Consider the following 24,355-nt stretch of genomic DNA (forward strand, 5'->3'; position numbering starts at 1 on the left):
GAGAGTGGAAGATAAACTACAGGGGTGGGGAGCAGACCTGGAAGAGACGAGGTGAGCTGGGAGCCTTTCCGGGTGTGAGAAGGGGGTGCGTGGGCCTGGTTGGAGTTTTGTGTCCTTAGGTCAATTATGTGACCTTCCTGAGAGTTTTCTGTTTATGAAATGACAGTGTCAATCGCGCAGATTACATTGTTATTAATGCTTCCGAATGACCTGTTTGGGAGAGCAGTTCCCATTAGGTTTACTGATGTTCCGCAGAGCATGGGAGGGAGACTAGACTCAGTTTCTCTGGAGGAGGAAGATCTGGGGTTTACTGAGAGTTTACTGTGTGCTGTGAACGCTCCTTACTGTGAAGTTACCCGTTACCTTTGTTGAATCCTTGTAACTCCCCTTTAAGGTGGAGAGTACCCTTAAGTTTTTTTTTTAATACAGTGATGGTGGTGATAGTCAAAACTTTTCCTTACTGAGTTCTCCAGGTAAAGTTATTAAAACACCAAACCTGTTGACAGGGCTGTGCTCACCCTCATTTTCTGGAAGGAGCAGGTGATATGATAGGATATGACAGGATATGGAGGGAGTGGACATTATGGATGAGTGTCCCCGTGCGCTCAAGGCCATGTCCGGCACGTGGCCGGCGGAGCTTCATCCCGGTCTCTCCAGCACCAGGAGGTCCGAGCTCCCTCGCTGCGAGGAGGCCACGCAGTGGTCGCGTTTCCGTGGATCCCCGATCACGTGTTCTCTGGGCGCCGCACTCCAACGCCCGAAAGCTCTTGGGAGGCCAGCCGCCTTCTTTAATTGGCTTCTGTGAACACACTGGCACGTGCCCGCACCCTCCCCGTCCCCGCCCCGCGGAGCTGGGCTCCACCTGCCGGGAAGCCGGGGTGGGGAGAGCCCGCAATCCCGCCCCCCCCCCCAGCCTCCTCCTCCTCCCGCGCCTGCTGTCAGGGGCCCTGGAGGCTTGTCCTCCTGTGCTGTCAGAGAGGTGGGGATGGAAGAAGGGCCTGGGGCCTTGGCCGCTCCCGCTGACTCGTAACAGCAGCCCAGTGAATTCAGAGGCCAGGTTTTGGGCTTCCCTGGTGGAGGCCTGTCACAAAGAGGGCAGCGGAGGAGAGGACGATGGACTGGGTTTCCATCAGGAGTGGAGAGGGTTTCAGAGGCTGGTGGATCTAGCCCAGATCACATCCACCTGCCTCCCTGTGGGGCAGGGAAACAGCTGGCCTGCTGCATTGGGTCGGGCCTCTCATCTCTAACCAGCATCACCGTTTTTCAGCTTTTACCCGGCTTGCCTTAAAATACAATTCCCTACTTCCCATTTAACGTATGCTTTATTGGTTGTAAATACTGGTGTGGTGGCTTTAGTCGCTAAGTCATGTCTGACTCTTGAGACCCCGTGGACTGTAGCCCGCCAGGCTCCTCTGTCCATGGGGATTCTCCAGGCAAGAATACTGGAGTGGGTAGCCCTTCCTTTCTCTGGGGGATCTTCCCTGACCCAAGGGATCAAACCCGAGTCTCCAACATTGCAGGCGGATTCTTTACCAGCTGAGCTGCCAGGGAAGCGCAAAATACTGGTACACATAGAATTTTTAAAATTACTGCACCATAATTTTTAAAACGAATTTTTTATTGTCCCTTTTATTGGGCCTGTCTCAGGTGAACTGAGCACTTCAGGTACGCTGGGTCCCTATCGGGAGAAGCCCCTACAATGCAGCTCTTATGCCCCCGAGTTGATGCTGTTCTGCTTCTGCAATGTTGGCATCGTTTCCAGGTTTTCCTTTTCGGTGTTTATTTCCCTGAATACCCAGATCAGAGGTGAAAAAACTTTTCCTGTAAAGGGTCACACTGTAAATAATTTAGGCTCTAGGTCATGGGTGTAATCACTTTACCGTGATCTCCTGGCATGAGAGCAGCCTTGACAATACGCAAATGAATGGACGTGGCTGTGCCCTGGTAAAACTGTGTTTACAGAAATGGGCTCCAGGCTGGAACTGTCAGTTTCCCTCCCCACTTAGATGGAGGAAGATAGCGATAAGCTCAGGCACAGACTGAACCCCGGTACGGGGCCATCGTAGAGCTGGTTGAACCTGACTGTTAGGAGGACCTCAGAGGCGAGCCAGTTTCGCGGGCGTTACTGCTTAGCTGTCCTCTCCTGGCTGCTCTGCTGGCAGTTTGAGTTCAGCTTCTGTTGGGGCCCCTGGTGCTCACTGAGGTTGTTGGGGGGGGTGAGTGATGCCCAGTGTTTCCCTTGTCCCTGGAAGGAGCGTTTTTTGCTCCCCAAGCCTGCGCTGGACAGGCCCTTCCCGTGGCGTGTCAGACTCAGTGTGGTTTAGGGCCTGGCTTCTCTTAAGTGGACCCTGTGGACTGGGAGCTCTGTTGGACTCTTAGGCCCCATCCCTGCCTGTTGAATCAGTATCTGCATTTTCTTTCTTTTTTTTAGAGAATTTTTTTCTTGATGTGGATCATTTTTAAAGTATTGAATTTGTTACAATATTCCTTCTGTGTTATTTTCTGGGGGAGAGGGGAGGGGGCGGTTTGGCCATGAGGCATGTGGGATCTTAGTTCCCTGACCAGGGGTTGAACCCACACCCCCGGAACTGGAAGGCCAAGTCTTAACCACTGGACCACCAGGGGATTCCCAGAATCTGTATTTTCATAAGACCACCCCGTGGGCTGTAGCCTGCGAGAGTCTGTGAGAAGCAGTAGTTTACAGTACTCCAGCCTGGAGGACAGAAAGGAAGCATTAGAAAGGATCCTTTTAGCTTCAGCGCTTTAATATGGAAAGCATGATCAACTGTGGAGCTTTGAAGGCGAAACTGACGTCTCTTCCGGCATCCTGTCGGTGTCATAGTCGAGTGTCACTGCTGACTGGAAAGGGGTGTCCCAGCCTCCTAGTGGCGTGGCGAGAATTCTAGGCTAGTTGAAAGTTTGAGACCCCAGCACCGCTCCCCGTGCAGCATGACCGGGCGGATCCCTCCATCTGCGCGTGCCCCACTGTCTCCTCCTCAAGGAGGTCAGGACAGAGGACGCGTGAGGCCCGTCCTGGTGGCCAGTACGGGGTTTCCTCTGTGACCCGCCGCCTGCCCCTCCCTCTTGAGAGGAGATTCCATTCTCATGCTCTCATGTGACTCCCCTCCCCGCCTTCCTTGACTGATGGTCTGCAGTTTCAGCGCAGCTGGCCGGGGTCAAGGGAGAGACTTAAGATGCCCTGTGGTTGCAGAGCTTTAGAAGGGCCGAGAAGGAAAGCCAGCATGCCGAGGCGTCACCATTTCCATCTGTCACTGGGACAGTTCTGGGGACGAGCAGGCTGTGGAGCTTGCCCACTGGGAAGGTCTAACATCTTAGAGGTTCTGTCAGCCTCCAGGAAGCCTCTGCCTCCGCTGTACCCATCAGATCCAAGCATCTGTTTTCACATGACTTAATTAAGTCAGGCTTTTAAAATTCACATCAAATAGTGGCCGGAGAGATGCATTTAATCTAGTGGGAAGTGTGAAACGGTGGCGTTTCATGGGAGATAGCTCTCGTCTCCGTGTGACAAACATGATGTCTTACAGCTGGCAGCTCGTCCTGGTGACCCTGGGCCTCCCTACTCCGCCCCCCTTGGGGGGTGAGCGGCTTTCTCACCCTGGACTCTCGCCGCTTCCTCCTCCCCGGGGCCTGCTGTCCCCACGGTCACTCTGGACATCTGCGGAGCCTTAGGGGCTCCGACTGGGCAGCTCATGGCCGCAGCGTGGGCTGGCAGGGAAGGCAGGCTTCGTTCCTCGTTGAGAGGCCTCCCTGTCTTCTGAGAAATGGAGTGTTCCTGCCATAGCAGTTAACAAGGATGTCGCAGCCCTCAGCGATTCTGGCCCTCTGAATGTGAACTTTGGGGTCCTACGGGCGCTCAGGAAGGAGATGGATACCTGCCGTCAGGCAACAGAGAGTGCTGAGGAACGCAGGATGTGAAAATCACAGGGTACTGGCCCAGACTGCTGAGGTATGGACATGAAAGGAGTGACTTCAGTGAGCCCAGACTCTTGCGTCTTCCCACACACAGAAAAATGCTAAATTCCTTAATGTGGGATACCTGGTTTTCTTTAATTAGCCATAATCTTTTGATGTTCAGACTACCTGCCCTCTGTTGTAAGACTTCTGTATAACCTGGCTCCTCCCCTCGCCTCCTCAGAGCAGTTCTCTCAGGATCACTTGAGAGAGGCTGTCTTCTGGACTTGAAGTCCTAAAAATTCCCACTGAATAAAACATGTAACTCTCAACTTTTAGGTTGTGACTGGTAAGTCAGTACTCTCTAAGTGATGCTTCTCCATTTGGGGCTGGTGCCAGGACCCCTTTTGTGCCCAGTGGCCTGAATTAGCACCGTCCCCAAGGGCTTTAAGGTAGGGTGGTGTCACAGGAAGCAACCAGACATAGTTGTGCCGTCAGCTGGACTTGAGCCTGAAAGTTCCTGTTCCATTGAAGGCTATATCTGTGACCCCGGAGCTGTAGGTAAGAAGCACTTGTGGGAGAATTCCACCAGATGGGTGACAGGCATGTTAGCGAATGCTTCAACCCCGCTTCCTCTGTGTGACGCTGACCTCAGAAGGGATGCTGACCGAGGATGCAGGCCTGGGGGCCGGGGACTGGCTCCTCCCCTTGGCCCCCGGCCTGGTCTTCCTCAGCGGGGTCTTTGGGAACCCGGGGCAGCACGTGGCCTCCCCCGTGCCTGGTGGAGAGGGTCCGTGAACTCCTGTAGCCAGACGTCTCCCTCTGACCTCTCCCGCTGAGGGGGCTGTGTCATTCATCTCTGGGAGGAGCCAGAGCTGGTTGGGGTGCTCCTCCCTCCCAGGCGTGTGGGCTGAGCTCAGCCACCTCACCAGTAACATGCGGAGAAAGCCTGTTGTTTCAAGGAGGCCACGTTATCAGTTCAGGCTTCCTTTCCTTTCCCCTTGGTTTGTTTTTGTTCCTTCCTCTGATTAGAAGGGAAACTCATTCAGGCATAAAGATGCAGTACAGCTTTGTGGTCGTGAAGAGAACTTGGTTCACCAGAGCTTTCTGAGCCTTGGCTTGAGACTGGACCTCGCTTTCATCTGTAAAAGCAGAGTGAGCTCTGTGCGCTAGGGCAGTCCAGTCTTCTCACTCCTGTCTGTTGCTGTCGGGTGGCAGAGTCTTTTCTTAAAATTCCATTTACCTGGATTTTCTTAAAATTCCATGTATCCAGCCTGATCAGATAAAATACGCACAGTGTCTTCCCTTTAATTTTACTTCACCTTGACTAGTTAGGGTCTTGGTTTTTTTTGTCTCTGACCCTCAATTCTCCACCTCTAATTCTTCAGCGCACAGTCCCAGGCTGTGAAGCTAGAGGGACAGGGGCATCACCCGCTCAGACCAGGGCAGCTGCTGCGTTTTGTTACTGCAGATTAGTTTTACTGGTTCTAGAAATTCCTAAAAATGGGATCACGCAAGTCTGACTTTTTATGTGGCTCCCTTCGTTCACTTAGATCCTTCTTTTAGATGGGACCATGCAGATCTGCCTCTGTGTGTAGCTTCCTTCTGTTAGGTCCTTCTTTGAGACTCATCTGAGTCATGCAGTTGGGTGGTCTGTTTCTGCTTTGACTAAGAAATGTCCCGTTGTGTGAGTACTTTGTTATTGGTGACCTGTATGTGTGCTCCTGGCTATTGCTTGTTGTTACCCACATGTTTCTGATTGGTTATTTAGCTTGTGTGCAGTTATTGATTATTGTGAGTAGAGCTGCTGTTTTTGTGTAGACATGTGCACTAATTTCTCCTGGGTAGATACCTACCAGGGGAATTCCTGGGTCAGATAGTAAATGTCTGTTCAGTTTTCCAAGAAACTGCCAACTATGCTGTGACGTTGTACCACGTGGACTCCCTGAAGGAAAGCTAGGGTTCTGCTGCCAAGGCTTCCCATGAGCCGTCTTCTAAATTCTGGTCATTCTGGTAGATGTGTAAGGACATCTCACTGTGATTTAAATTTGTATTAACCTGATGATTAATGAGCATATATGCAGATACATATGAAATAAACGATTTCAGTGAGAATTTATAATTCTGTCTCTCTGATCTGTCCAGACATACAACCACACAGGTTGATTACCGTAGGTTGCACTGAGCCTTAACACTAGGTGACTTGGGGTCTCCAACATTGCTTTTTCTCCCCAGTGTTTGGCTATTCTAGTCTGTTTCATTTTCATGCATTTTACAATCAGCCCTGCAATACAGTTTTTCTAAAAAAAAAAAAAAAAAACTGCTGGGATTGTGTCGAGTCTGTAGGTTAATTTGGGGGCGAACCTCTCAAACAGATGATGGTCGTATTTCTCCTTTTGCTTAGATCTTCACCAAGTTTTCTCAGCAGCACTTCACAGTTGTTAGTTTATAGGTCTCTCACATGTTCTGTTAAGTTCATCCTTAGGTATTTTGTGTATTTTAATGCTATTATGAGTAGTGCTGGTTTTCCTTTTTCTTTCCATTTTCAGTTGTCCCTTGCCTAGTGAGGAGTTTTCCTGTTTTATGGAGAAGCTGACAAATAAGCAGACAAGTGAGGGGCGTTCACGCTCCGCTGAGTCGGTTTGGGGAAGGCTTTGCAGAGGAGGTGACATTTGGTTGCCCATACGGAAATCTCGGTTGGAGGAGGAGATGAGTGCCAGGGCAAGGGCATTTCAGAAAGCAGGGCTGCTGAGGGCGGGCAGGGACACAGGGAACGCTCTGAAAACGAGAGGTGGCTGGATCAGGCCCCACCGAAGCTCGAGAGGTGGAGTGTGGCAGGTGATGAGCTTATAAGGACACTGGGACCAGATTCACGGGGGCTTTACCGCCAGACAAGGTTAAAACTTTATTCGGTGAGCACTTGGGAGTCCTTGGGTGTTTATGAGCTTGGAAAATGAGCTTTTTGTATTAAAAGTTGTGATAAAATAATTATAACATAAAATGTACCATTCTAGCCATTTTGAAGTTTATAGTTCAGTGGTAACTGCATTCACGTTGCTGTGCAACCATCACCACCATCATCTCCAGGACTTTACCATTTTCCCAAACTGAAACTCCACATCCGTCTGACACTTAACTTTCCATCCCCCTACCCCAGCTCCTGGCAACCACCGTCCTACTTACAGTCTCTAGGAGCTTGACTCCTCTGGGGGGCCTCATCTAAGTGGAATCCTAGATGTTTATCCTTTTGTGACTGGCTTATTAACTTAGCTTGGTACCCTCAAGGTTCACCCCTGTTGTAACATGTGTCAGAAGTCCCCCCCCCCTTTTTTTTTGACGTCTGCGTGGTGCATGGATTTTAGTTCCCTGACTTGGGATCGAACCTGTACCCCTTGCAGTGGGACTCAGAGTCTTAATGGCTGGACCACCAGGGAAGTCCAGAAGTTCCTTCCTTTTAAAGGCTGAATCATATTTCATTGTACGGATAGATCACTTTTCGTTTATTCACTCATCCATCGGTATACACTAGTGTTTTTTCCACCTTTTGGCCGTTGTTAAAAAGCAGAGGACCCCAGAGAGCAGGGATTAGGAGCAAGAAACTTTGACCTAAAATTCTCAGAGGAAGCTTTCTTCATAGTACCCACCATGATTTCTGGCTGTTTTTATTTATTTGCATACTGTTTGTCTCTCCAACGTGAATGTTAAGATTCTGTTTGTTTTGCTTATCATTGCATACTCTATAATTAGGTCCTCAAGTATTTTTGTGAGTTTTTTTAGTAAATATTTTTTAAAAATCTTGTAATAAGTAGAGGATCTTTTATAATCTTATAATTATAATCTTATACTAAGTAGAGCAAGTTTAATAATCTGCATTTTTCTTATTCATCCTTTTGTGGTCATTGTGTTCTCTTGGTTGAGAACATCTCTTCCTGCTCCAGCCTCTCACCGCACCATTTCATCCCTAGTGCCACTGCCAGAGTGGATCGCCTTTCCCAAGATGGAGTTTGATCAATGGCGCTTTTCCTGACAACTCGGGACTCTGTCTTCCATAGGATTATGGTTCCGTGAGTCCAGGTGTTTATCTGCTGCTCTAGATCGTGATCTCTTGGATGTCAGAGACTTGCCTTTGAAGACATCGAGTATAGTGTCTTAAACAAGGTCACATTTAACAACTTATTACTGAGTTAAATTGAACTGATGTAAGTGGAATGAAAATATACACTCTTGGTATCATGTTTAAAACTCTTCTCAGCAACCAGCTTGGTTTTTATCAAGTCTCATACCAACTTAGGAATCAGGCTTCACGAATCAGGAAATCTGCTCCTAAGATGTCGTCAGGGCACACACATCATCACGATTAATTAAAAAACACGTCCAGATCTAGGGTTTGCCTTTCGCCTTCTTCAACACGATAGCAGGATATCTTTATTAGAGCTTGCATCATCCATCCCTGTATTAATCTGACCTTTAAGAATCACGATAATTTCTAGAAAGACTGTATCCTGTGGATTATTTATTTACTTTTTTTTTTTTTTTCCTATGGATTTTTATACTGATTCCTTAGGGGGCTTCTTGCCGGCATGATATAATCCAGAAGAGAAGAGTCTTAGGACTCAGAATATACATATGCTCACCTCCTCCTTTAAAGACACAGACTTTGCTTTGGGATATTGATAAATCTTTTAAAGATTCAGAATCTGTGCTGAAACCGAGCCCTTGTTGTCCTGAGTACAGTTCAGACATCGTGACAAGTAGAGTAGGGACCTTATTTATTGACTTTCTCTTTGCAGACTCAGATTAAACTAGTACCCTCGATTGGATGTCCCTGAACTCAGAGGCCTTGATTCACACAGCTTCTGGAATCTCCACTGTGGTCTTGCCAACCAGCCCAGCACTGTTATTATCCCCATGTTATAGACGAGGGCACCAGGAGTCACAGAAGCTCAGTGGTCTGTGCTCAGAGTCATCCGGTCACTCAGACAGCGGTCAGCTAGAGTTTGAGGGAATTTTAGACGTAGTCTGGCCAGGGGAAACTTTCCAGCCAGACAGCATCTGAAGCGGTGCTGCTTTTCTCAGATTTCTCAGCTCAATCTTTGGGCAGCCCATTTAGATTATCTGCAGAGGCTGTGGAAATATTTGGAAGAGTCTGCGTGAAGAGTGTCTCGACTGCAGCCCTATAAGGGAAAATATGCAAGCGCTTTGCTGGGCGCTGGCCCCTTGGCTTCGGTGCCACCCGTTCTGTCCCCACCGAGTCTCCCCGCGTGTTCTCCTGTGCTGTCAGTGGAGCCTCAGCAAAGCAGACCCTGACCAGGTGATGACTAGACTGTCTGAGAAGATGAGCTTGCCAGAATCGTGCTTGTCCTGCTTTCAATGTGCTTCTTCTAAGACTATCCACAGGAGATGCAGTCACTGACTGTGAGAAGGCAATCCGTGGTGTTTTTCTCTGCAACTTTCTCTTCAGAGCAAATCTTAGGAATTTTGTCTGTTAGGGAGCTCTGGAAACGAGCAAGTGAATTAATCCACCGAACACGCATTAAGGGTCTTGCATTGTTCTAGCTTCCATGTCAGGCATGTGCTCAGCATTCTAGGTACAGAGAGAAGTCACACATGGTCCCTGACTTCAGCCTGCCTAGTGTTGGGTGGAGGGCGAGACGGATTAACTGTGGTTTCAGTGTAAGGTGGGAAGTGCTTGCAGTGCAGGTGGGCTGGAGTCTCCAAGGGTAGATAGGTAAGAGGTGGCTGGTAAAAGGGGTGTGTAGGGGGTGTGTGTTGGGGGAGGAGACAGGGACCCAGGGTTTGGGCGCAACGCAGCAGTGTGAGCCGAGGTCCAGGACAAAAGCAAGCCTGGTTTATGTGGGAAGCTGACTCATTCAGAAGAGCTGTGGGTGGGGGGCGGGGAGAACTGAGTCTGGAAAAATAAGCAGGGGCTAGTTCAGATTCTGCTACAAGGTCAGGAGAAGTCATTGAAAAGAAGAATGTAAGGGTGCATTTTCCAAGGCGCCTCCTGTGTAGCCCAGTGGTCCTTAGTGAGAGGGGCGAGATGGGACTTTGTGAAACCTGTTCTCCAGGGTCCTGACTGTGGACCCAGCCCCTGGAGACAGTGTCCGTAAAGGGCAGGTGCACGGCTGGCCAGGAATTCTCAGCTGCCCCCCCGGCCCCCAGGCAGGAGTTTATGGGATGCACTGTCTGTATGAGTTCTGTGCAGGGCGGGTGGAGGTGATGAGGGCCCTAATTCAGCCCTTACCCTGGGGGCTCAGCCTTTTATTTTCTTACAGGCTCATCAGTCAGTCTTTTCTTCTACATCTGATTTTGAGTCATAGTTAGAAAATCTTTTCCCACACCAAGGTTATAAAGGAATTCGCTTGCTTTTTTTTTCTGGGACTTGAATGGTTTCATTTTTCCTAGTTAAAGATTCTAAACTATCTTTAACCTTTTTTCTTATGTCTGATGTATTTGATTTTTTCTTTTTTTTCCCCCAAATGGCTGCTAGTTGTCCTGACACCAATTTCTAAGAGGTCCATCTTTCCCCACTGATTTGAGATACTGACTTTATCATAGGCTGTGTGTCTATGTAGCCTATGATACATAGGCTATCCTATGGGCCTATTCCTGGACCTTCTGTTCCATACTGTTGATCTTACTGGGAATTTGTGTATCAGGAGAAGGCAATGGCAACCCACTCCAGTACTCTTGCCTGGAAAATCCCATGGACAGAGGAGCCTGGTGGGCTGCAGTCCATGGGGTCTCGAAGAGTCAGACATGACTGAGCGACTTCACTTTCACTTTTCACTTTCATGCATTGGAGAAGGAAATGGCAACCCACTCCAGTGTTCTTGCCTGGGAAATCCCAGGGACGGCAGAGCCTGGTGGGCTGCCGGCTATGGGGTCGCACAGAGTCGGACATGACTGAAGCGACTTAGCAGCAGCAGCAGCAGTATAACATCATTTAAATGATAGCACCTTTCTTTTATGCTTTCATAGAGGATATGGCTGGCCTCTCTTCATTGTCTTAGACATCCCTTATTTTTCCCTATAAATCTTAGAATCGATTTGTCTACCTCAAGACACAAAACAACATTTGTTACATGTGTATTAGGCTTGCATTAAATTTACCTGGTAACTTGGAATGAATTGACATCTTTCTGATGTTAAGTTTTCTGTCCAAAGGCAAGGGGTGCTTTCTGTTTGTTCAGGTTTATTCCTTTGTCTTTCAGAAGGGCTTTGAAAGTTTCCTTATGTATGTTTTACTTCATTTACAAAGGTGTTTTAAGTCACCTTTTTAAATGAAATCTTCTCTTCTATTTATATCTTCTGTTAATTGTTTGGTATAAAGTATTAGTGTAGGTCGCTCAGTTGTGTCCGACTCTTTGCAACCCCATGGACTGTAGCCCGCCAGGCTCCTCTGTTCATGGGGATTCTCCAGGCAAGAATACTGGAGTGGGCAGCCATTCCCTTCTCCGGAGGAGCTTCCCAACCCAGAGATCGAACCCGGGTCTCCTGCAGTGCAGGTGGAATGCTATGCAAAAGCAATAGTTTTTGTATATCCAACTTTATTAACATTTTTTGGTCACAGTTTTATCTTTTATCATGGATTTTCTTCCGTTTTCTAAGTATGCTTTCATATCAGCTGTGTACAGAGATAATTTTATTGTTTTCTTTTCCGTTCTTAAGTTTTTGATTGCATTGACTAATACTTCCAATGCAGTGTTAAAAGCGGTAGAGGAAATGGGCTTCCCTGACTTGTTTGTGACCTTACTGGGAATGCCTGTAGTCTCTCTTCATTAAAGAAGATGTAATTTTTGTTGTGTATTGATGTCTTCATCTGCTGGAACAAAATACCACACACAGGATGGCTTACAGGCAACAGAAATGAGTTTCTCAAGGTTCTGGAGGCTGGATGGCCAAGGTCAGGGTGCCAGTCTGGTCAGACTCTGATGAAGGGCCTCATCTGGGTTGCAAATGGCTGGCTTTTCACTGTGACCTCACATGGTAGAAGGGGCAAGAGCACTTTCTTGAGTCTCTTTTGTAAGGTCACTCATCCTGTTTGTGGGGGCTCCAACCACATGACCCGATCACCTCCCAAAGGCCCCACCTCCTAATACCATCGCATTGGGGATTAGGTTTGAACAGAATTGGAAAGGGGGACACAGACATTTAGCCTATGATAGTTAATGCATATGTTTTTTATCAAACTAAGGGAGTGTGTGCCAATTCCCATTTGATTGACTGAGGTTGGGAATGGGTACTGAGTTGTCATCCTCTGTGGGAGAATCATCTGGTCTTCTCATTAGATCTGTTAATATGTGAGTGATACCAGCAGCTCTTCTAATGTGGAGCCATCCTTGCATTCCGGGAATGGATTTCTTCTGGCCATGTGTGCTATTAAGGTATTGCGGTGGTTTCTGTTTGCTGATATTTTATTTAGGAGTTTTGCGTTGATATTTATAAGTAAGGTTGGCCTTTAGTTTTCTTGTTGCTGCTATCTCCATCAGGTTTAGGCATCATTTTTATACTAACTCCTAAAAAAAGAAAGGGTTGGAAAATTGTTTATCTGTTTCCATCCTCTGGAAAAATGTATGTAGTAACCTTGATAGTTAAGCTTTGGTACAGTTCCCTTGTAAAGCCATCTGGGTCTCGTGCTTTTTTGTGAGGCTAGTTCTTTGTTAATTTTCTTTGCTTCCGCTGGAAATTGGCCTGTGTAAGCTTCCTGTAACGATTTGGTGAATTTTGTTCTTTCCTGTGAAAGTGTCTATTTCACTTGGTTTCAGATGTATTTGCATATGTACATAGTAGTCTTTCAAGACTTTTCTTACAGTGTGTAGGTATTTAAGGACTTCCTAGTTTTAGAAGATAGGAAGTTGTGGGTTGTGTCCTCTTGCTGTGTTCATGGATTCCAAGGCTTAAAGTGAAGTTCTAATAACATGAGCATATGCTATAACAGTAACAGCTACCATTTGTGAAATGCCTGCCTCTGTGTGGGTATCAGTTCATTTCCTCCTCATTACAATTCTGGGATACATAATAATCATCTCATTTTAAGGATGACAAAATTTGGGGGAGTTACCCACTTTTCAAAAACAGAAATAGACTCACAGACAGAGAAAACAAACTTATGGTTACCAAAGGGGAAAGGGAGGGAGGAAGGATAAATTAGTAGTTTGGGATTAAAAGGTACACACTACTATATATAAAATAGGTAACTAATAAGTACCTACCATGTAGCCCAGGGAACTATATTCAATATCCCATAATAAACCATAATGGAAAGTAATCCAAAAAAGGACGCGCATACATATATAACTGAATCAGTCTGCTGAGACTAACAGCATTGTGAATCAACATTTCAATAAAATCTTTTTTTTTTTAAATGGCCATCACCTCTCAGCAGGCCAGGGTTGTCTCAGAAGGTCATCCATGGAGTGATTATCATGAAATAGAGCAGGGCCTTTGGAGTCAGAGCTGCGTTCAGACTTGTCCTGCTCTGTTCCAGCTATGTGGCTGTTAGCATATTGTTACCTGGAGGCGCTGAGACACTTATTTGCTTCATAACCTTAGGCAACCTCCAAGCCTCATTTTCTTCACCTATAAAATGGTGTGAGACCAGTTTCTACCTCCTGGGATTGTTGGGAACATGCATGAAACCATACATGTAAACGGACTAGAACAGTGTCCCGTGTCTGCGACTGCTGTGTCGGGGAACAAATGGGCCCTGGCCTCTGGTCCCCCTGTCTGTGATAAGCAGAGCATAAAGCCTGCTCTTAACCAGCTGACTTGCTATTTTGAGGAAAAAAACAAATCTTAAGGTCAGTCAGCGCCTGGTTATCAGCACGGCTGGTAAGAGGGGAAAGGATTCAGTGACCTGGGAGGGTTTGAGCTGGGAGGAGCTTGCTGGGGATGTGGAATTAGAGAAGGCTAGCAGGGAGGGTGTTAAGGATAAATGGGGTTTGTTCACTCCGTGGGAGACCCTAGATATGTGGAACTTTTCTAATGGTTTCAAGTCTCTGATCTGGGAATGTTTTGCATTCTGAGGTGCAAAAAAGAGCTTTGCTTTGAGACTCTTTTGGGTGGAGTTTCAGGTGAAAAGAAAACCACACAGTAGCTTAATAAACATTGAAATGAAAATGTATGGGCAGGACGCAGGTATCTCAGGCAATTCACGTGCAGCCCAGGCTCACAGGTAACTGAAAAAATTCCAGGACGGTCTCAGGAATCCATCCTGTACCCTGTCTGCCTGGCACGCCCTCTCTCTTGCCTCTGAGTATCTGCATGTCCTCCTGAGGCTGTAATTTCATTCTTTCTTCCCCTGTTAATGACTTTCACTCCCCGGCACGTATGCGCCTAAGCATGGTGGCTCCATGGCTCCCGAGTTCACATGTTTTCAGTTTAAGAGATCGCAACTGGCTAAGAGTTCCTTGTCCCAGGCGAGATGTACAGAGGGAAGACTGACCAGCCTGAGCTAGGGTGGTCCAGCTAATTATGACCTGGGAGCGGGGTTGGGGGCTGGTCTGCCAGGCCCGGTGGTGTCGATGCCGCTGCTCAGAGTCCAGCTTGTAGTTGAGGGCGCTGCCCTCTGTGGAGCATGGACTGGGCAGGATCCCAGTGGTGATTCCAGTAAACCCCCAGCCCTGCAATGGATCCCCGAGGGGAGCTCTGTGAAGGCAGCACAGGAAGATGGGTTAGGGCAGGTGCTGTCTTTAGTCCTCTTCAGATATTTTGATGCTGCTAGACGAAACCCCAAGGAAGAACTGCAGGATAAATATGATTTGGCAAATGCGAGAGAGGCATTTTTGATAAAGGAGTATACAGATAGTGAGGAAGAATGGATACTGCAAGCATAACATAGATCCATAGACATTTTTGACATTTTTTGCTTATAGCTTTTGGCAGCTCTTCAATTTCTGGGCAAGGTTGATTTTGTTTGTACTGTGGTAAAATAAACAGATACTTTGCCTACCTGATGTGAAGAGCTGACTCAATGGAAAAGACCCTGATGCTGGGAAAGATTGAGGGCAGGAGGAGAAGGGGACAACAGAGGATGAGATGGTTGGATGGCATCACCAACTCAGTGGACATGGGTTTGAGCAAGCTCCAGGAGACAGTGGAGGACAGGGGAGCCTGGCATGCTGCAGTCCGTGGGGTCGCAAAGCTGGACACAACTTAGTAACTGAACAACATATGTAGCATAAATTTTCTCATTTTAAGCCTTTTTGAGTATATAATTCAGTGTCATTATGTGCATTCACAATTGTGCAACTGTGAGCACCATCCGTCACCAGAACTTTCGTCTTGCCCAACTGCAACTCTGTCCCCACCAACACTGACTCTCCCTCCCCTTCCCCCAGCACCTGGTACCCACTATTTTACTTTCTCTTTGAGTTCTGGGCTTCCCTGGTGGCTCAGTGGTAAAGAATCTGCTACAGTGTAGGAGACATAGGAGACGTAGGTTCGATCCCTGGGTAGGGAAGATCCCCTGGAGGAGGGCATGGCAACCCACTTCAGTATTCTTTCCTGGGAAATCCCATGGACAGAGGAGCCTGGCGGGCTACAGTCACAAAAGAGTCTGACATGACTTAGCAACTGAACAACAACAACATGGGTTTGACGGCTCCGGGGACCTCATATAAGTGGGATCATGCAGTACTTGTCCTTTCGTGACTGGCTTATCTCACTTGGCATAATGTCCTCAGAGTTCACCCATGGTGTAGCATGTGTCAGCCTCTCCGTTCTTTTTCAGGCTGAATCATTTATCATTGTCAGAATGGGCCACATTTTATTTATCCACTCACCCATCGATGGACATTTGGGTCGTTTCCACATATTTGGCTATGATGATTAATACTAGCAGCCCTTTGTTTCTGAAGTATAGATGAGGTTGTTTTCTACTTAGAATCATCAGGACATTGTCTTCCTGATGGAAAAGACCTTAAAGACTAGCTTCCTCCATCCTCTTCATTTCTTGGAGGGGAATCAGGAGCAGTGAGCCACCTAGGACACACCTTGTCTGCTCTGAACTCACTTGCCGTCTCTCTGCCCACTTATCTAAAATTATGGGAACTTTGGTAGTTATAAAAAGAGTGGCCTCCGTTAGGATCTTTTTTTCTGGAGGCTGTTGTAGAGTTCAGTAGATTTGGGAAGAATCCTATTGACCAGTGACTCTTGTACTTTTTTGCGTAGGACTTTTTGGTTTCAAAATATGTGTCGAGAATCCCAAAGAGCTTTTATTTGTGTGGTTATACCTGTGGATATTTATCATATTAGAATTTAAGTCTGGAAGATTTTTGAGATATTTATTAATATATTTATGCAAAGTAACTGCATTTACCAAAATGATATAGTGTGTGAAAGAGTGGTATTGTTTATGTTTTTGCAGGTATCTTCAGTATCTGGCTTAATAGAAGAAAGCTGGATTTTTGTGTCTGTTTCTGCATTTTGATTGTTATGAACCATTGTTTTGGTGGAAGTACATAAAGATAGTCTGGCCTCACACAGATATGTACTCATAAAACAGCAGAATATTTTAGTACCTTTCCAGAAAATTGGGAGTATTCTTTGACACTGCACCGAAACTCAGCAAGTGGTAGTTTCTTAACGGTGAGTGGCAGTGTGGACTCTGACGCTGTATCAGAGAACACTTACTCTGAGTTACTGTTGTTGCTGTTCAGCCGCTCAGTCGTGTCTGACTCCTTACGACTCCATGGACTGCAGCCTGCCAGGCTTCCCTGTCCTTCACCATCTCCCAGTTTGCTCAGACTGATATCCATTGAGTCGGTGATGTTTTCTCTGTTATGTGAGGATATTTCACTTTATTCTGCACCTTACTTGGATCTTTACCCACATGTGATTGTATGACATGATGGTTTCCTGAGTTATGTAGATCTTCCGAATGTGGACAACACTGCATTATACACCAGGAGATCACGTTCCTCGGTGTCATTCCTATAATCTCATTGGAAAAGTCTCTGTTGAGAAGCCATCATGCTCCTAGTGGTGGATGCATGTGTTCGAAATTCTTATTTTCACCTGGAAGCACAAGTTGTATCATTGGCAACAAATGCTGTCATTGTTTACCTGGTTGGGATGAGGTTTGTTCATTTCTGAGGAAATGTTGGTCACATTCTCAGGTCTGGGTAATTGTGGTTCGTCTCTCATTTCTTCTTCAGCGCTGCATGAAGACTGGCTCCCTGTAACTCACGGCTCAAACACTTGTCACACGTTCTTCCTGCTTCACCACACAGCATGTTAAAAAGCTTTCCTCCAAGGCTGAGATCTAATAAAAGCAATGATTTTTACTGCTTCATCAAAGGTGCTCTTAAGTGAAAGTAGCATTCTATAAATTTTATTTATTCATTTTTACCACTAGTGTGTAAGTGAAGAATATAGTGACCTACAGTCCAGTTTGGTGTCACTGCTTTGATTTGCACTAAGATGCCGACAGCTTAACCTCCCTTTCATTTGCACCGTTAGTGCAGGAAATAGTGAATGATGACACAGTGTCGTGAAAATAGCTTGACCTTGCGGATGCCCTGAAAGAGTGCTGGTGTCTCTCAAAGGTTCACATCGTGGGGTGAAGCTCGCTGACGTCAGCCCTGTGGTCCAGTCCTGTGAGAGTCAGAGGGAGAATCTGCTTTAACTCTCGAAATGAAAGGCATGATGGAAGTCAGGACTTGCTGACATCGAGGTCCTCCCCGGCACTCTTGTTGTAACTGTAAATGCACTCAGTCTTCCCGGGGAGGGAGCCAGCCCTGCAGAAGCACAGGGTTGGATGTTGAGTTTCAAAAACCACGTCCTAGTGGTTATCTGAAAACTATTTGGCATTTTAAACTCCCATCTATCCTTTTGGACACTGAAATTTAATATCATGCAGTTAACACCAAATGATGGTGTCAGGCTCTCGAGTCGTGACTCCATCTGTTGGCAGCGTGGCTTTGGAGCTCCTCCCAGCCGAATACCGTCCCTCATAGAGCAGGGAGCGATCGAGGAGCACATTGGTCTAGAAGATGATGCATGAGTCTCTGAGACGACCTGTGTTCAGCTCACTTGCTTTTCATGTTGGAAAAGCAGAGTCATCCATCAAGCTAAACACAAAGTGCTTTGAGTAAAACTCTGCACTCATATTTTGACATTTGCAGATCGATGGGTCTCACGGTACCCTTCTCCTCTCCTTTATTTTCAGCAATGGAAGAGTTAATAGTTGAACTTCGTCTCTTTCTTGAACTCCTGGACCACGAATATCTCACCTCAACTGTCAGAGAGAAAAAGGCAGTCATCACGGACATCCTGCTGAGGATACAGTCATCCAAAGGTGCGTCTCTCTCAGACTTCTAGTCTGTCTTCTTCCATTCTCTTTTGACCTCCAGTGCTGAGTCGCTTCAGTCATGACTGACTCTTTTGCGACCCCATGGACTGTTGCCCACCGGGCTCTTCTGTCCGTGGGATTTCCCAGGCAAGGATACTGGAGTGTGTTGTCATTTCCTTCTCCAGGGGATCTTCCCAACCCAGGGATCAAACCCTCGTCTCTTATGTCTCCTGCATTGACAGGCGGGTTCTTTACCACTAGTAACACCTTTTTGCCTCTAAGCCATCTTTCATTCTCATCTTTCTAGAACACATTCATGAATGAATTTATTTACTCCTCAAATTGTCATCGAAGGCCTTACTATGTGCCAGGGACTGTGTGAGTCTCCGGGTTTAGAAAGATAAAGCCTTTAAGGAGTTAATGGAATAGTGGGTTCATTGGGGGGTCCCTAAGAGCACCCCAACATTGGGAGATTTGCTAGGACTCAGCATGGAGTTGTATTTTCTCATGGCTGGGATTTATCACAGAGGTTGTAAGGACACACAGACAGGTTATAAAGGAAAAAGACTCCGGCCGAGTCTGGAGGGCTCCACGTACAGGCTTCCTCGTGCTCCTCCTCTCACAAGGCTCACAGAGATCACACTCTCTGCTCAGCAACAAAAGTGCAGCCGCCTGTGTACCTTGTTTGTATCCAGGGAAGTTCACTGGAGACTCGGCACCCAAGGACTTTCCTGGGGGCTGGTCACATAGGCACCCTCTGCCTGGCACATACCCAAATGCCATACTCACAGGAAAGGAGGTTTGTTAGGGTTCCCCGGAGGAACAGAACCCACGGAGCTACAGAGGATGTTTCTGATAAGGATTGGCTCGTGTGGTCTCAGAGGCTGAGCAGTGACACGACCTGCCCTCTGCAAGCTTGAGGCCCAGGAAAGCCGGTGGTGTAATTACCAGACTGTAATTCAGTCTGAGTCCGAAGGTCTGAGAATGGGCGGTGGGGGAGGAGGGTTGCTGTCGGTGTGCGTCCTGATCGGAGAACCAAGAGCACCAGTGTCTGAAGGCAGGAGAAGACGGATGTCTTGGCTCCAGCCAAGCGCGTGTGTCCACCTTCCTCGGCCTTTCTGTTCTGTTCGGGTTCTCAGCACACTGGATGATGTCCACTCACACTGGGGAGGACCATCCTCTTTGCTCAGTTCTCTGATTCAAATGCTCATCTCTCCCAGAAACATTCTCACAGAAGCATCCAGAGATAACGTCCTGCCAGCTCTCTGAGCATCCCTGAGCCCAGTCAGGTTGGCACACAAAATTAGCCATCGCAGCAGGTGTTTGGCATCAATCATGTTGTTTGCTCAAACAGTCTAGGCACCAAGGTTAGACCAACCTTATCAATTAAGGAGTGTTGGAAATGCTTCTGAAATTCACGTTCCCCAATGCCAGCCAAGGGCACAGCCTTGCCCGCAGGCCCTGGTAAAGACAGTAGACTCAGGCCTGTTGTGTTCCCCCTTTGGTGCACGGTGGGTAAGACAGAGAAGCGGGGAGAGAGCATCAGTGTTAGGAGAGCAGCCGAGAGGAGGACGCCCCCAAACCTGCTTAGTGAGAGAGAGTGAGTGGGGTGGGGCCGAGGGCACTTCCTGGAGGATACGGGGTTAGAGTCTGGAAGGCAGCAGACACCTGGGTGAGATGTAGAGGTTTATTGTTAATAGCTTCACAGAGATATAATTCCCATGCCATGCACTTTAGCCTCTGAATGTGCAGTTCTTTGCTTTTTAGTGTGCAAAGCCATGATTTGACAAAGTTAGATTGGCATTCCAGAAAGTTCTGCTGGTCAGTCTGGGCAGTGGGTTCAAGGATCTGGTAGCAGATGGAATGAGAGCTGCCTGAGTCCCTGAGATAGAAGTGCAGGGTGAGGATGGTGTTTTGGGGCCAGTCGGATCGAGAGAACCAGTAGGATGGAGAGAGAGTTCTATGTGTTCAGTTGTGACTGACTCTTTGTGACCACGTGGACTGTAGCCCTTCAGGCTCCTCTGTCCATGGGGATTCTCCAGGCAAGAACACTGGAGTGGGTTGTCATTCCCTCCTGCAGGAGATCTTTCTGACCCAGGGATCGAACCCGTGTCTCCTGCATTAGCAGGTGGGTTCTTTGCCACTGAGCCACGAGGCCCAGAGAGATAGAGAGAAAAATAGGGATGAAAGTTCGCTTTTAAGTGATGCTGCTGCTTCCCTGTCTGGACCTTTTCACTTCCTATGATTGCCCGTGGATCCAGGCCCCTCAGGCTGCCTACGAGGCCCTTTACGACATGTGGTCATTCCTGGGTCGGGAAGACCTGCTGGAGAAGGGAAAGGCTGCCCACTCCAGTATTCTGGCCTGGAGAATTCCATGGACTGAGTCCTTAGGGTCGCAAAGAGTCAGACACGACTGAGCAACTTTCACTTTCACACTTGCCAAAACCCCAGACTCGCAGGAAAGCAAGTTTATTAATCAGGGTTCCCCAGAGAAACAGAACCAATGGGTTTGAGCTGAGAGAGACCGCTGTGCAGTCACGTGGGCTTTGCTTTCTGACTCTGCCCGTTACCCAGTCTGCGACCCTGAGCGGGTCACTTCACCTGTCAATGCCGTCCCCTCCCCTGTGGAAGAAAGGGGTAGCAGCATCTACCTCAGAGGGATGTTGTGCGGGTTGACAAGATGATAGAAAACATCTCCAAAGAGTGCCTGACACCATGGCACATACTCAGTAGCTGTTGATTCTTATCTCCTGCTCTTGCTTTTACCAGCAGAGGCAGCATTTCTCGCAACCTCATCTTTTCTGTGTACACCCATGTGTCACTCACCTGAGACCACTGGTCTGAACATGCCACGGTTTGGGCCTCCTGCCTCTGGATTTGCTGGCTGCTCTCCCCTGGTTTCCCTTCCTTTCTTCCTCTGCCCAGTGGGTTCCAACACCCTTTCCCTCCATGCTTTGTTCTGGATATAGCTCCTTATACCTTTCAATTCACTGATTTTCTCTTCAACTCTTTATTTCTACTTAAAACTCATCCACTGATTGTTTTTGCAGTAGAATTTCCTTTCATTCATCCTTTCTCTTTTTCTTTTCTTTCTTTCTTTTTTTTTTTACCATTCCCAGTCCTCTGCCAAGATTCTGGTCTTTGTTGTAGCTTCTGCAGATCAGGGACCTTGTCTTTTCCCTGTGACATTGTGCTCGACTCATTATTGTGCCGTCCAACCACTGAGCAGTTATTTTTCTAAGCCTAGAAAGTTGAGCCCTTGGCCTGTAAAGTGTTACTAGGCCCAAATTAGTGCCTTCCTGTTCCCTGCTCCCCACATCTCCTGAGAGTCTGGTGTACATATATTTGTCTTCCCAACTTGAATACACTGGCCTGAAGGTATGAGAGTCTCTCAGTCTTGTCAGCAACGAGCAAGTCTGTGAACAGCATCCAACCCCAGGAGGGTGCTCAGTTCAGGCTCACTGATTCCCAGGGAAGTGTCTGCCCCTTTGGCACGTGGGTAAGCACCGACCTGGGCAGAAGTTCAGGAGAGGCTGCTTGCCTCCAGAGACTGCCCGGCCTAGGGAAGGATGTCCGCTTTGGTACCAGCCCCATCATTCTTCCTGTCCATGTTCTAGTTAAGTCCTGTAACCTTTTTTGTGTCCAGCTGTAGATCTCTCACCTGCAGAATGAGGAAGAATACTTGCCTTGCAGGACTGTTGTAAAGGATTAGAGAAAATAAATCCTTGTGCTGTGTTCACTGTGGGGCCTAGGAGGAGGCAGCTGTTCACAGCTTGCTTCTCTTCCTATCCAGTTCACTTCAGTTCAGTCACTCAGTCGTGTCCGACTCTTGGTGACCCCATGGACTGCCGCACGCCAGGCTTCCCTGTCCATCACCAACTCCCAGAGCTTGCTCAAACTCACGTCCATCGAGTCGGTGATGCCATCCAACCATCTCATCCTCTGTCGTCCCCTTCTTACCCTGCCTTCAATCTTTCCCAGCATCAGGGTCTTTTCCAACGAGTCAGTTCTTTGCATCAGGTGGGTAAAGTGTTGGAGTTTCAGCTTCAGCATCAGTCCTTCCAATGAATATTCAGGACTGATCTCCTTTAGGATGGACTGCTTGGATCTCCTTGCAGTCCAAGGGACTCTCAAGAGTCTTCTCCAACACCACAGTTCAGAAGCAGCAATTCTTTGGCACTCAGCTTTCTTTATAGACCAACTCTCACATCCATACCCGACTACTGAAAAAACCATAGCTTTGACTAGATGGACTTTTGTTGGCAAAGTAACATCTGTGCTTTTTAATATGCTGTCTAGATTGGTCACAGCTTTTCTTCCAAGGAGCAAGCCTTCCTCATCCTCATTTGTGGTTTTGGTGCAGGTTTTGAAGTGAAGGATCATGCCACGAAACTGGAGACCCCCAGCAGCCTGCCGGCCCCTCCCCAGATGCCTTTGCCCGAGATTCCGCAGCCGTGGCTGGTGAGTGCAAGACCCACCATCAACTGTCAGAGTCCACATGTATGCGTTAATATCTAGTATCTGTTTTCCTCTTTCTGACTTATTTCTCAGACTCGGAGTTCATCTATGTCTCTGAAAATGACCCAATTTCATTCGTTTTTATGGCTGAGTAGTATGCCTTGGTATCTATGTGCCACATTGGTATAGACAGTGTGATACATGAAGCAGAAATAGAGATGCAGTCTTAGAGAACAAGCATATGGACACCAAGGGGGAGCAGGGGTGGGTGAACAGGGAGGTTGGAATTGACATGAGCCGCTGCTATGTATAAAGTAGGTAACTGATGAGAAGCTGCTGCACAGCACAGGACCTCCACTCAGTGCTCTGTGGTGACCTGAAGTGGGAAAGAAATCCAGAAAAAGAAGGGATATATGTACACATATAGCTGATTCACTTTGCTGTACATTAGAAACCAATAGCATTGTAAAGTAAGTGTACTTCAATAAAAATGAAAAAAAAAAAGTCCCACAATCAGCAGAATCACTGGACACCTGGGTTATGTTTGGTTCCAGGGCAGGTGATAAAAGCCTGATTCTGCAAGAAAAGAGGCCTTGGTTTGCCCAAGGCATGCCTAGGAGTGTGTTTTGGGGAGCTAGTAACGGTTAAGTAGGAGGCTATAAGTGTGGCCTTCCCATAGGAGGCTGCTGGTCCTCTGAAAATTGCTGTAGCTACCGGTCCATGGAAATCTGTTCTTAAGTCAGATTTTTAAAAAAAAAATCAGATGATTTATCAGCAAAACAATGGCAGTAGAGTCTAGTGACATGCCCCTTTCTCTGCGTTAGCTCTGAATTTGAATACCGTAGCCTGAAACTTCAATATTCATTTTTATGCTTCTTTCTGGGATTAAATATCCTTTGTTTTTTTTTCCTCCAGAAGAAAAATATGTACATAGTCCAGGAATGTGTATTTTGTTTGATTTTCTGCATTCAGAATTTGTTTTGGAATTCTTTGGCTGTTTTTGTGATATGGGGATATTCATGTTTGCCATTTTTCACTGCCCACTCAGCTTTTTCTGCCTTACGCTATTTTCTAATTTGCTGACTCAGGAAAATTAGGCTCTCATTCAAAATTAGAGCAGAATCAGTTACTTAGCAACTCTCTTCCTAATGTTTGCTTTCTGAATGAATCATCTGATCGTCTGTCCACCCAGAGAAGAGCTGCAGGAAGAGAGGGCCACAGCTTGTTTGTTTCGGCCCCGCCTGGGTCCCAGCACAGGCCGGTGTCCTGCAGGTGCTCAGTGATGATCACTGGAGAGGGGGCGGAAGGAGCTCAGCGCTCACTGGGTCCTACCACCTGTCACAGGGCATGCTTGCTCCTTTTTCACTTACAATTTCATTTAATCCTCACAACCTGACTTCAAAGAACCCTGAAACACCTCTGAACATGTGAACAGTGTGTATATCCACTTTACAGAAAAGGAAATGTGGATCCACTGGCAAAGGGGCAGCCCAAGGTTAGGAGGAAAGGCAAAAGCAAATTTTTATAACTTATTGTTTGGATTTCAAATCCAGCCTTTTCTCAACAACACTGTCAGTATTTGTGGAAGCGAGGCAGCAAAACCGACGTGAGCACTCGCTAGCATTCGCAAAAGGGAGAAGGTTTTGTCAGGAACCATGAGCCTGTTTCTAGAGCCCGGGGACCATGACC

The 24,355-nt window shown here is 47.3% G+C and overlaps 1 protein-coding gene across 9 annotated transcripts in view; it reads left to right on the forward strand.

Annotated features, from left to right (window-relative positions):
- Positions 1-24,355, forward strand: part of AFAP1 (actin filament associated protein 1) — a 141,203-nt gene that overhangs the window by 36,403 nt on the left and 80,445 nt on the right. For all 9 annotated transcript variants that reach the window (XM_081579942.1, XM_081580206.1, XM_081579853.1 and 6 more), the window contains 2 exons: positions 18,086-18,214; positions 22,572-22,669. In XM_081579942.1, the coding sequence (XP_081436068.1) occupies positions 18,088-18,214; positions 22,572-22,669 (225 nt within the window). In that variant the 5' untranslated portion in view covers positions 18,086-18,087. The remainder of the gene's footprint in view (positions 1-18,085; positions 18,215-22,571; positions 22,670-24,355) is intronic.

Source organism: Giraffa tippelskirchi, chromosome 1 (assembly GCF_054371585.1).
Source record: "Giraffa tippelskirchi isolate mGirTip1 chromosome 1, T2T-mGirTip1v1.2.pri, whole genome shotgun sequence".
Classification (NCBI taxonomy): Eukaryota; Metazoa; Chordata; class Mammalia; order Artiodactyla; family Giraffidae; genus Giraffa; species Giraffa tippelskirchi.